At 34.9% G+C, this 13,073-nt stretch overlaps 1 protein-coding gene across 1 annotated transcript; it reads left to right on the plus strand.

The window, feature by feature from the left end:
• Nucleotides 1-571: 571 nt before the first annotated feature.
• EFCAB11 (EF-hand calcium binding domain 11) lies at nucleotides 572-9,381 on the plus strand (the record flags this gene model as incomplete). The annotated part of the gene is given in 6 exon segments (XM_010295181.1): nucleotides 572-619; nucleotides 621-687; nucleotides 4,721-4,766; nucleotides 5,931-5,976; nucleotides 7,863-7,934; nucleotides 9,295-9,381. Coding segments are annotated over 6 exon segments (366 nt in total), but the record flags the coding sequence as incomplete, so codon positions are not given.
• Between the last annotated feature and the right edge of the window lie 3,692 nt (nucleotides 9,382-13,073).

A 13,073-nucleotide genomic window follows, 5' to 3' on the forward strand; every position in this document is an offset into this window, starting at 1 on the left:
GTGAGATTAAATGTTCTATTATGAACCCTTGCTCTGTGAAAAGCTCTTAGGAAAGTTGCATGGTTTTGTGTGTTACGTGCATAATCTCCTGGCTAAGTATAGACTATGGAAACAGTATTTGTTTTCTAAAAGTACTTCAGCAAATGTGATGGCTTCTGACTATGCTTGCATTTTTGACTCTCTGCATAACTCCTGTCTATATAGTGACTTAACTGAGAGAAGTAAAGATGCCTGGCATTTTTCTTAAAAAAGTTCAAGATCTTGCAGAAACAAATTTAATGTAATTTTGTTTCAGGAAGTCTGCACCATAGGTTTTAAGTTGGCAAAAAGCCTTTTCCTAGTAAGCGCAGAAAATGTAGAAGTAAGAAGCTTAACAAAAAATTTAAAATTAAATGGACTCTGTGTGTTTTCAGCTACTGTAACAGAGTAGATGAACAGAGTTCTGACAGATGCGACTAATTTTCAATGTTTTTTTAAAATAGCATAGTTTATTCAGCAAGGACCTATTTCATTCTTCCCATAGCAGTTATTAAAAATAAAAAATATTAGGGCCGGTTTATTGTTTTTTAAGGCAAATCACTTTCTTTCTCTAGGTTTTTGAAGGATGTGATGAAGATAACAGGCTATTTAAGCCGAGAGGACTTTGAAGTTGCTGTAATAATGTTGTTTGGTTATAAACCCTCAAAGGTATGTATTTTTTCATTTATGTTCTGAAGATCCAGCTTATATAGATGTCTCACTTTTGAGAACTCTGTGTACTGACTGGTCCACACTAGTTGGAGTGGATTACTGTTTGGTAAACAGAAATACCCACAGATTCTTGAAGTAATTTTCTTATCTGGGGGTATTTATTTCAAAAGAAAATAACCAAACCCCTACCTTTCCTGCTGTAGACTGCGATGCGCAGAAAGATGCAGTGTATTTCATATGTGTACAAGATGTATGAAGTGACTTCCTGAGCTTGTTATTGATCAATTACTGTTTTTTATTAGTGGTACACTCCATTTCTTTACTCAGTGGTTTCAGTAGATGTGAAACTACTGCATGCCCTAATAATAAACATGTATTCTCAAAAATGTAGCTGGTTTTGGTTTCAAGTAAGAGTTGAGCATTTGTAGTCTTGACTTTTCTGATAAAAATCTATAGCTGTATGAAATCTTAACAAAAGAAAGGCTTATTGATAGAAATAATGTGTTGCATACTCACAGGAAGATACAGGATAAATTGTGTGGCTTAATGCAGTTCTGGAAGTTATATTTCTACTCTAGCACTGCAAGTGATTTCAGAAGAACACACATGCAAGATTTTGAAATAAATAGGTGTATGCCTGTGAGTTTGTCTTTCTCATGGTGTGTTGATACAAGCTTGAGCAATATACTATAAAGTATATTTAGCATGGAAGTTATGATTCATCTTTCTTCTCCAGTTTGAGCAATCTTCTTCCCCAAGTCACCACTTGTGACCAATTTTTTTTGTTTTTACTTAAATACGTGTTTTAGGAAAATAATCTTAACAAGGTCATGAAAAAAATTTTGTCTATGATCATTTAAAGTAAAAACCACATAAATGTTTATTAAACTGTGAAAGTAGTCATCTCTGATACATGTCAGCTGTGGGTAAACATTTTCGTGATGAGCGAGGGCCAGATCTAAAAAATACTTTAGACTTCTAACGTGAGTCTTAACTGCTGATTTATGAATCTGAAAATGCTCAGCTGACCCTTACCCATCTTCTCTATTCTGTTTTTACCTTCATGTAAAAATTAGCTGTTCTGTTAAATTCCCTGAATGTTTCTTCCAGTAGGAGTACTCAAAACATGCTTAAGGCATTCGAACAAGATCAGGTTCTGTGCATAAGTCACGGATGGCTCCTTCTTGGAAAGAGAATAGAAGTGGAGGACTCCTGGGAAGAAAGGAGGTGCAGGTTTAGTTATTTCTTCCTGAAAAGGTGCCGAGTCACACCTGCTGTGTCCCTAGGCAGTGCTGCGACCACCTGGCTGTAGACCATTTTGTCTGTGCAGCTGCACAAAAATTAATTAAAAACATTTGTTCCAGGAGTGATTCTGTTGTCTAGTGGTTTTGCTAGCTCCTTAAGTGGGCCCAATGCCAGCAACTGTTGCTCTTGAACCAGTGATTGCGCACTGTGAAATACTAAAAGATCCCTGGGCAGACAGATACTTTTCTTTGTGGTTTTTGCTAACATGCGTTAGCTGTGGTTTATGGCAGAGCCACACCTTTTGCTTTTGCTGATGGCTCGGCCTTGTAAGTGTTCCTTTCAACATTTTGGTAGTTTTTAATCTAGTTCTGAGAAAGAACTTTCTCTGTGCACCTTATAGGAACCAAATGCAGAAGCTACAATCTTGAAAGTTGATTGTTGGGATCCAGTTCTTGAGGATGTTATTGTGCATTTTATTTTGTTGTCAAAATTATTAAAATTGGAGACTATAGTAACAGCCCTTGAATTTCTTCCTAAGTCACTAAGAACAGCCCTGGCAAGGAGAGTGCTTTCAAGAGCTTTTCCAAGAAATAAGGAATGGTGTGCACATATTTCTTAAGGTGACACTGTTTCCTCAACTACACTATATACTAACATAAATTTTTCAGTGGAAATGGCAATTACTTAGCATCATCAACTGCAATCAAGCAATTGCATTTTTAGTAAATTGTTGCTGCGTCTTTTTTTTGGTCATGTTTTAATTTAGTCTATAAATTAAAAGTAATACTAACTTTACCCACTAGATGTCATTAGCGAGCTCTTTACTGAAGAAGGTGCGCCCTAAAAATTTGAATCACCTTCCTGTTTCACTTGCTTTTTCAAAATAACTTGTTATAACAATTCTATATTAGTTTTTATGAAATAATATTTTTCCGTGGTTATTCATAGACATTCTGGGCTTACTACTATTTAAAATTAAGCCTTGTGAAACAAGCAACTGGGAAAACATGAAAATAGAAAGAGATTAACCTGATTGCTGGACTGATATTGTATGACTATTTGATATATTTAAGAACATATAAAAATCATCGTTTGTGGGAATTATGTTTGTGGGACATACTTTTTTTTTTTCTCTGAAGTTTGATTCAGTGATCCTCTTTTCTCTAAAATTATTTGAACTGATCTAAAATGCTCTCATATTTCAACAACTGTTCAGCTGGTTAACTGCACATTCAGGTGTTAAGTGTTTACAATAAAAAAAGGGTACTGCAGGAATAGCAGTCATGAAAAGATGTTGTTTCCCCAGCTGAAGTTTCAGTCCTGATACTCTTAAGTTTAGATATAACTAAAAGCACTCTGTACGCTATAGGAGGCCAGGCCCCCCAAAATGTCCAGTGTTTTCCCTGACCCCACTCCGTACCTTCACATCAGGACACCGGTAGGTTGGCGTCTGCTGCTGAACAAGATGCCAACAGTGAGGCACCCTGACATGCAGAGCATAGAAGGGCAGTCTGAGCTCAGGGCTGCTTACAACTTAGAGCTGCTCTTCTGGCACATCTTATCAAAGCTTTCTGGAATGGACTACCTAGTCTAGTTGTATGCCTGACGCAGTATATGTGAAAAGTGTTGCAGGCCAAATGAATACATAGTTTTAGGTTAACTGGTTACAGCATGTCTGGCTTGTCCGTTCTCCAGAATGGAGTATGCTTAGGTTGCACTAGAAGCTGCTAACATATCATCTCCTCCCACGTGGATTTTCTCAGTGCTGCAACTATGTGCAGTCTTGTATTCTAATAACACAGATGTGAGAGTTTGGACTCATGAGCACTCTCTCAGTCACGCTAAAAAGCAATATAAATATAGCCCAAAGTGGACCTGTGTGCTTTCTTGGTTATACAGTCCCTTTCAGCTCTTTACATAGCTCAAAGATCTTTTCCAGTGATTTCTTGGACACCTCCTAAGTCAGTTCTGAAAAGTCAATTTTTTTTTTTTGTTTTCATCATGTCATGTAGCTTTTTGCTTTTGTACTCTTAATGAACCTTCGTAACGTGCTAACATTGGTGAGCATTAGTGAATCTTGGTGACATGCTAATCAACATGGAAGTGTCACTCCTGTGTGCCTACCAGATAAAATTGTGACGTAACATCGTATTGAAAGACAGTAAAGGAGATACACACCACATACAATGAGACAGTAGTGGATTGGTTTCAGGACAGTTGTAGAAGCTGGATGATGCAAACAGGGTTTTTTCATTTCATTATCTTTTTTTTTTATTCTCTACCTTTTTATTAATGTTTTTATTTTAGACAGATTTACCAAATCAGTTTTTATCAAACTAGGTTTCTGGAAATAGTTGGTCTCCAATCTGAATAATGAAACAGAAGGTTCTTCCCTTGTTTAAAGGAAATAACAAATTTGGGGGCTGATGCTCCAGAAGTTCATTTTGGATATTACAGTTCCTTCGTGTGTAGTTGAACTCCAATCTGTATAAAGTTAAGCATGTTTGTTTAAGCATACTTAATTTAAGATTTGGATATTGATTAGGATTCTATTAGGACTACATATATACTTAGTTTACTGGATGAAAAATAGGTGGTTTTATTTTAACTAGAATAAAATATTTTCTTACTTAAATGTCATAGATGATACTGTTATGTAATACATATTAATATGAGATCAGTATGTAGTGAAATCACATACTATTGATATAAAATGGAAATCATACAGGAGTTCAGATTTATCACTTCTGTAGAAAACCACTGTTGCATATCTTCTGTGTTCCAGGTGTAGGTAGATTCAGTAATGTCTTCTGTGAGACCACAGAATTCAGGTAATATGCAAACACCTATCTGTCAATTATTTGTACTTCTTTTTCATTCATAAATTTAAAAAATCTGAAGCTTAGACTCTTAAGTTTTGAAGAACTTGGTGTAGATTTAATTGCATACATTATAATTAATGAGGTTCAGCGAGGCTAAGTGCTGGGTCCTGCACTTGGGCCACAACAACCCCATGCAATGCTACAGGCTTGGGGAAGAGTGGTTAGAAAGCTGCCTGGCAGAAAGGGACCTGGGTGTGTTGGTTGACAGCTGGCTGAATATGAACCAGCAGTGTAGCGAGGTGGCCAAGAAGGGCAACAACATCCCAGCTGGTATCAAAAATAGTGTGGCCAGCAGGAGTAGAGTTGTGATCATGCCCCTGTACTTCACACCGTTGAGGCTGCACCTTGAATACTGTGTTTGGTTTTGGGCCCCTCACTACAAGAAAGACATTGAGACTGGAGCATGTTTAAAGAAGGGCAACGAAGCTGGTGAAAGGTCTAGAGCACAAGTCTTATGTGGAGCGTCTGGGGGAACTGGGGTTGTTTAGTCTGGAGAAAAGGAGGGTTCAGGGGAGACCTTATTGCTCTCTGTAACTGCCTGAAAGGAGGTTGTAGTGAGGTGGTTGTCAGTCTCTTCTCCCAAGTAACAAGTGATAGGACAAGAGGAAATGGCCTCAAATTGTGCCAGGGGAGGCTTAGATTGGATGTTAGGAAAAATTTCTTTACTGAGAGAATGGTTAAGCATTGGAACAGGCTGCCCAGGGAAGTGGTGGAGTCACCATCTGTGGAGGTATTTGAAAGAGGTGTAGATGTGGTGCTTAGGGACATAGTTTAGTGATGGACTTGTCAGTGTTAAGTAATGGTTGGACTCAGTGATCTTAAGGGTCTTTTCCAACCTAAATGATTCTATGATTTTATTTTATAATTCTATAAATGATTTGACCATGGCTCTTAAAGAGGATTATATGATTTCATTTAGTTTTGTAATATTTTTACAGCTTGTATGTTACATTTAGCTTGAACTTACTCTTGCTTCTCAAAGTGGCATTTCTTAATAACATCGTTATATAGATTAGTGATAGAGAAAAGTAATTAGTAATTTTTAGTGTTTGAGTTGGTAAGTGATGAAAAAGGTTCTATCAGTTTTTTGATACTGTTCCACTGTTTACTCAGGCAAATACTGGAGTCTTACACCACAGTTCATTAAATACATCTTTCTGTAACAACTTTCCCATTTATATAGTTTTGTTTGGTTTTTTTCTTGTCCTTGACCATATCAATTATGCCCATACATCTGTTTGTGTGGTCATGTGGCAAGTCTTATTGGAGAAATGATTCATAAAAAATGAAGTGGCAAAAAAAACGTTGTTGCTTTTATCAGGAGGTTCCCTCATCCCTTTTGCCACATGGCTCCACAAGTGTTTGTAGCAATACTTTTGAAAGGCATTGTGGAGGCTGATTCCATTTATTATAGCATTGATGCCAAAACCCATGTTCATTAAACCACGCCCTTACTTGTAAATCTTTACTTTAGGCAACAAATACAGCATAAAATTTTACTCTGAAAGGGAATAGCCACATATGAATGCTTGAACCAAAAATAGTGAACTAATATATAAAGATAGATTATGGATTTGTTAATACCTAATTGGCTTGAATATTTTTCAAGATGACCTTTTTGTGTGTTGAGATAGTTTTACAGCCTGTTCTAGTAGCACATAAATTGCCAACTCTCAAGATCAATGAATAGGCGGCACTCTATTATAGGAGTCATTCTATAAAAGGAAAATTATATACTATAATTTTCTGGGCTCATATGTTACTCTGAAAGAGAAGAAATAAATGGATGGAAAGCTTATGTTGCTTTTTATGGTTTCAGTTCCATAGTTATCCAATTGAATGGAAAGCTGTTCATGCAGGCAAGTTCAGTATGTTTAGGCAACCTCTGTTATTAAAGAAATTGTGCATGTACAGAACCTAGCAGTTGAAAGCAGCAAGTCTTTGTAATCCTGGAAACTGAGACTGTAACAGTTCTTAATATATGATTTTTCAAGAACAAATAAGGAAAGAAACACCGGAAATCTGTAAGCGTGGAGTTTAAGATTTGAATTGAGACAGCAGGTGGAGCTGAAGGAGTTGTGCTTTTGAACCACTGCAGAAAGAATAAGATATGAATGAATTGAAAGAGAGGTGCAGAGCTTTTGTTATGTTATTTGATACAGAAAAATTCCTGCAGGATGCAGTCATGTTGCCTTCTAAAGAAAATTAAATTGTTTTAAATGAGCATAAAACATATGTTAGAAAGTTATGAGAAAGGAATATTTGTCTGTTTCTAAATATTGAGCTGAAGTGGGATTTTTTTTTGCCAAAAAATATGTATCTACAGAATTTTTACATCAAGATTTTTGAATGTTTCATGAGGAGGCCTGAAGTTTTGAGGGGCAGGGTTTTGTTTCTTGATTTTTATGTTTTACTTTGATTTTAGAAGAAATGTTCAATTAAGTACTTACAAACTAGGTTTGCATTTCAATTTCTTTTTGTTTTCTGTTCATTAAAAGGATAAGATAAATGTACAAGTAAAGACTTTCATATAGTATACAGGAGGAATAACCAATCCAGTTTTACATTCAATTTTATTATGAATTTCATAGAAATCTATATCTGAGGTTATAGATTACTTCAGAATTCTCTCACTGATGGGAATGATGCCAGATAGATTGTTTATGCAGCATGGATCTTTATCCATGGAATACAAGTGCTATTGATTTAGAAGAGTCCATGTTTCTCTCCAGTGCAAAGAAACATGAGATGGCAGGTAATAAGAAGAAAAAAGTATAAGTAAACAGAAGCATTATACTCAAGTAGAGAAAATATGTGAGAAAGTTTAAACGATATTGAAATGTTTGCATGATCATGATCTAACTTTGAAGACTATTATTTCAGTTTTATTTTTGTGTTTATGTAATTAAAATTAGTCATACTTTTTAGACCATGGTCATACATATTTTTAAGGAGAAAAATAAAACTGACTTTTTTGCAGGGAGATTTATTTATATTTTACATTTTTCTAGGTCTCTTATTTGAAAAAATTTTAAATCTCATGAGTGCAAAGGCGGCTGCACAGCTATACAGTAATAAAACAAGGCAAATATTTACAGTACTTGATGTGCAAGGTAAGTTTTTTTTCTCCTAAATATTTGGAGTATTAATTTAATTCTAAAACAATTAAGCAAAACAGAACACCTGAAGGAAGTAAAAAGAGGATGTGATTTCCTGGATGCTGCAAAGTTAAGTAAAACTGTACCAAAGTAACAAAGATAGTGATGATATTACTATAAATGAAATAAGTGTCAGTAGGCTGCTAGTAGGTTCTAGATGGTAGCTCAGGTTTATCTGTTGTACTATGAGCTCCTCCACAGAAATCTCTAGCCATTCACCCTACCTCCTTGCTGTTACTGCCTCTTGTTATTTCTCTGTTACTCATATATCTCCACTCACTTATGCCACATATTTTATGGATTTCTGTCCCTGGTGGTGGCTATAGATCTTTTTTACTTCTCATGATAGACCAAGGAAGGGAAACCAAAGCAGCAAGGATTTTTTCTCATCCTTGTTGGGAAGTAGATGTGGTGATTCTTTTTTGTTCCTGCTAGACAGCAGCAGAGGATCTCCAGTCACCAAACTAAAAAAGGAAAACTTCATCAGGAGCCTCTGAGCTGATGGACATTTGGATGACCCTTTGCCTTTTTCTTCCTGACCTGAGATAGGACTATGGCCCTTAAAAAGAGGGAAAGTGAAACATATGGCAGATCAGGTGTTGGGATGATTAAATAAGCATCCACTCAGCTTTTTGCCATGAACTAAAAGTAGCTTTTGAAATGTTATTTTTAATGAGTTATTTCAAAGAACTGAACTGTTTCAAGCACTGTGCTTTTGTTTGTCTTGCTATCTGCTTCACACAATCTGCGATAGCCCCATTTGAGATGCTTTATTTTCCAGCTGGATTGGGAAGTGAATCCATAACCCAAGTGATTGATCAGTTGGTGTTAGTCTGATATAATGTATTCAGGATCTAAGTCTGCAGCAGGATTAAACTGAAGGAATTTTTTTTTTAATGAAAGAAAATTTTTGAAATGCAATGCTCAGGGTAACCAAGGTGTCAATGAAAATTATAGATTTGAAATGTAATTTTGCATATTTTAGAGTCTATATTTTCAATGATTTAAAAATCTGAAATTTTCAATTTAAAATGTCTACTTTTAAATTAAAATGTAAATAAGAGAGTTGTAGATGGGGGCAAAGTACTTTTGAACAGGCTTCACAAAAGTGAATTGTCAATATAAAATCTTTCTTAGACCATTTGTCTGTGTAATGTAGCCATCCTAAAATATTTTGCATGTACAGTAACTTAAAGACTGTATAATCATTTCAGAAATGTGAATTGATTAGCTCACATGTAAACAATTGTATTAAGTAGTTTTAAAAAACCCTTAAGTTATATTATTTTTCTCCTACCTAATCTTGATTCAAAATATAGAGGATTTTTTACTTTTGAAGACTTCAAGAAAGCCTTCAGTTTGGTTTCTCCTAAGTTATCTGAAAGAATCATAGTTGAAGCCTTCAGGTAAGATTAACAGAGAGATCCTTATTCCTGGATTTGAGGCTTTTTGTTGTATATATTTCAGTTAATTGAAATTATTACATTCTATCATGCAACTGAAGATACAAGCTTCAGCACATTACTGTTTCAGTGCCTTTAATAATAAATATTATAAATATAAATGCTATATGTAAATAATATAATAACTAACAGAAATAGTATAAATAGACATAAGAACTACAATTAAATAATAAATATTACAAGATACAGAAAGTAATTTGTTGCCTGAACTGTTTCTGAAGAAGCCTAAAATTATTTAGTTTTACATTTTTCTCCAGTAATTAGGAAATCTGCATTCAAGACCCGTCTCTAGAAAAATTCAGTTAAACTGTAGCGCATATTGCGAGGCAGAAGTGGTGAGATTTCTTGCGAGGTGATATTGGCTCAGAACCGAAAGGATAAAATTTTGAGAGTAATTTGCAGATCATGAAAAAATTAATGTTACCTTGGCAGTTACCAGTAAACATTACTTAAAAAAATGTTTTGGAGGACATTGCATTGCAAAGTGTAAAACTTTCGTTTTGTGATGTGAATGATTTGTTTGGAAGTAACTCAGCCATTGAAAGTCCTTCACTTTTGAAGACATGGCATCAGATAGCTTGCTGAGCACCACCTTTAAAAGGGGTGGTTGGATTTTGGCTTGTTTTTCTTTTTTGCAGTTATCTGGAGTTGTGGTACAAAGCATTATAGCAGTACAGAATTGGTTTGTATGTCTTTCAAACTACTGGCACACAATAACAAAATCGAACTGTGGAATGTCTAATTTCTTACATGATACTCTTGTGTTCTTGCAATAAAGATGTCATCTATTTTGGGGAGAGTAATTATTTTAAGAAGGTTTGAAAAGTTATGTGGTGTATTTTTCTTGATGACCAAATGATTTTTCTATCATTTTTTGGTATATTGTCAAGAAATGAATAGTAAATGTAGGCAGAATAGCTTGAGGTGTTATCCTTTCTAAATATTTTATTTTAAGGACTTCTATGAAGGGCCTAATGTCCAATTTTTCTGTCCAGTGATTAAAATGTTTTTCCTGAATATTAATGCTTTTTGTCAGAAACGCGTAAGTAGTGGCTGGTTATAATGTTTTAGTTTGCATTTTTACATATATGTTTTCATTATCTTTTTCATTTGAAAAATTGTCAAATAAATTCAGACTTAGCTTCATGTTGTAAACTAGTTCAGAAAACTTTTGGCCCATCTTTCTGTCAATGAAATTCCCCAATTTTGAATTTAAATTATAATCATGATAAATTTATAAATGAAGGAAAGTTCAACGAAATGTTAGGGTATACTCTGTATCTAGTAAAGATGACACGTCATGATCAACAGTAGCTCTAATGCTAGCATATTAGTCAGTAAATGTCACATTCCAGCAAATGAAACTTGCGATTGCATATTTATGAATGAGGTATGGAACCTGAAGAGAAACATAGAAAAATGTATTTTTGAAGAAGAAGTTTTCATGTTTCTTTGGCTACTCTTGAAAGAAATTGCACAACGGTATTGTCTAACACAGATTTTTTTTGGACTGGACAGAGCAAATCTGCATGGAACGCTTCAGAATTGTAATTTGAGATTAGAGGCCTTCTAAATCCTCTTTTAGTTACACATCATTTTTGGATATTTCTTTTACCTCTTGGTGTGTATGTTGAACTTTATGTAGGGAAACAGAGCTAAGACTTTTGTCCTAAATTGAGCTGTACAACTGGATTACAACTATATGAAAAGAAAGCCAGAGGAAATATTTTGGCTAGAAATATTTGTCGGAAGCTTCAATGTATTTGTGGCACAAAATCTGTATTACAGTGGATTGCTAAAACAAACAGAACGTATACAATGTCATATTTGTAGGTATGTTTCTTGTTCTTCCCTCTTTTTAGTACAGAGAGCAGAATTAAGTTTTGGGACTGAACATAGTTTTCAAGTATGTCTTTTGTGCTAAGTAAAACAATTTACAATACATATACATGTAGGTTGTTTGCCATCTTCAGGTGATGACGGATCAAGTGTGAGTTCTAAAACTATATCTATATTAGCAATTAATACAGCACATAGGGATCAGGTCTGTAGAGCAAGAAGTTTATGCTGAGGACCCAGTATCTGTACAACATTCACTGAGGGAGTTACTTCGACTTATTCAGTCTGTTGACCAGACTAGAATTAACAATGGAAGCTGGACTGCTTTCAGTGTATGCTGGGAGCACATCTTTCAGTTCAGTTTCATCAGGAAGGAATGCAGTTTGTATACTGTGATCACTCTGTGATGTTAACCATAGTACACTCAGTGGGGAAGATGGGAGATTCAAATCAAAAGAGCATTCCACATCTTAAGGAAAATGTAGCGACCTATTAGACAAGGAAAGAAAAAGCTTAACTGGTGTATTTCAGATCTTTGTGAAATCATTATATGAAAAGGGGGTTTTATGTTTATTTGTAAAATTTTCACTTTGGTGGAAATGTCCACCAGGTACTGGTGGGTTGCTTTAGTTTGGAAGGTTGCATGTATTATTTTCCTATACTTTAAAGTAAGATGTTACAAAATAAGCTAAGTCTGGGGTTAGTGTCACAAGGGCTAAAAAGATAGGGAAGTAGGAAAAAAAGTTAAAGGCACATACATAATACTTATCTTCTTTAATTACCATACAGAGCAGGGAATTATTTTGTGCTGTAGAGTGTAATTCTCAACATATTCTTAGACATAAAAATGAAAGCAAGGGTGATCAAGCTATGAAGAACACAAAGAAGGGAGGATATCAGTAATTGATTTGCATTAAGAATGAAGGACCCCGCTGAAGTAACTTAGCTTTCAGATCAAGTAGACTTGATTTATTGGTGTGCAAAATGCTCATAACGAGGCATCCATACATGTTGAATTGATTTTAACAAACTTGAGGCTTGAGAATGGAATTATTGTATTTATCATTCATATATTTTATTAATATTGAAACAGTCTTAAAATGCTTAATGTAATATAGTAAGAAGATAAAGAATAATGGATTATTTTTCTAACCTACCTGTACAAAAACTGTTATGCTCAAAATCTTATTCTGGCTACAAAGGAGACACACCTAATACATAAAGCCAAAATTTATTGTTACTATATGGAAAGTTTAGCAGTCTAGTCAAAGAATTATTATTAGTACAGATTTAATAATCACAAAAAAAGAAAGATAAAATAAAGAATGCTATGCTATGAAAAGTTTAAATGCAGTTAAATATGTTATTCACTTCGTAACAGCTACCCCTTTTTCTGTTGTTATTCTCAGTCTTCTTGCTGTCCCTCTTGGTCCTGAGGTTGACAGGTTCAAGGCAGGCATAGTAGGGTGAATTGCCATTATCTCGACTTCTTCACCAGAAGAAGTATGATATTCATATTGATGTTTTCTTCTCTCTTGCTCTAGCATCCGCTTTGGGTCATTTTTACATGTTTTTCCATGTTACATCCAAATTTACTGTATATAGCACATATTACATATTCTAGACATTTGTTCATTGCTCTCTTTGTCCAGATCCTGTGTCTGCTTTCTTTAACTGACCATTGGTGCATTGTTTATAGTCTTGGTCCTCCAGTGTTAGCTTGTGACCTGAATATTAACATCCCTTGCCTGTCCTCCTCTGTTCTATGTGCTGTGTCTTTACATCTGAAGGCCTCT

This window comes from Phaethon lepturus, unplaced genomic scaffold, assembly GCF_000687285.1.
Source record: "Phaethon lepturus isolate BGI_N335 unplaced genomic scaffold, ASM68728v1 scaffold7249, whole genome shotgun sequence".
In the NCBI taxonomy this organism is placed as follows: domain Eukaryota; kingdom Metazoa; phylum Chordata; class Aves; order Phaethontiformes; family Phaethontidae; genus Phaethon; species Phaethon lepturus.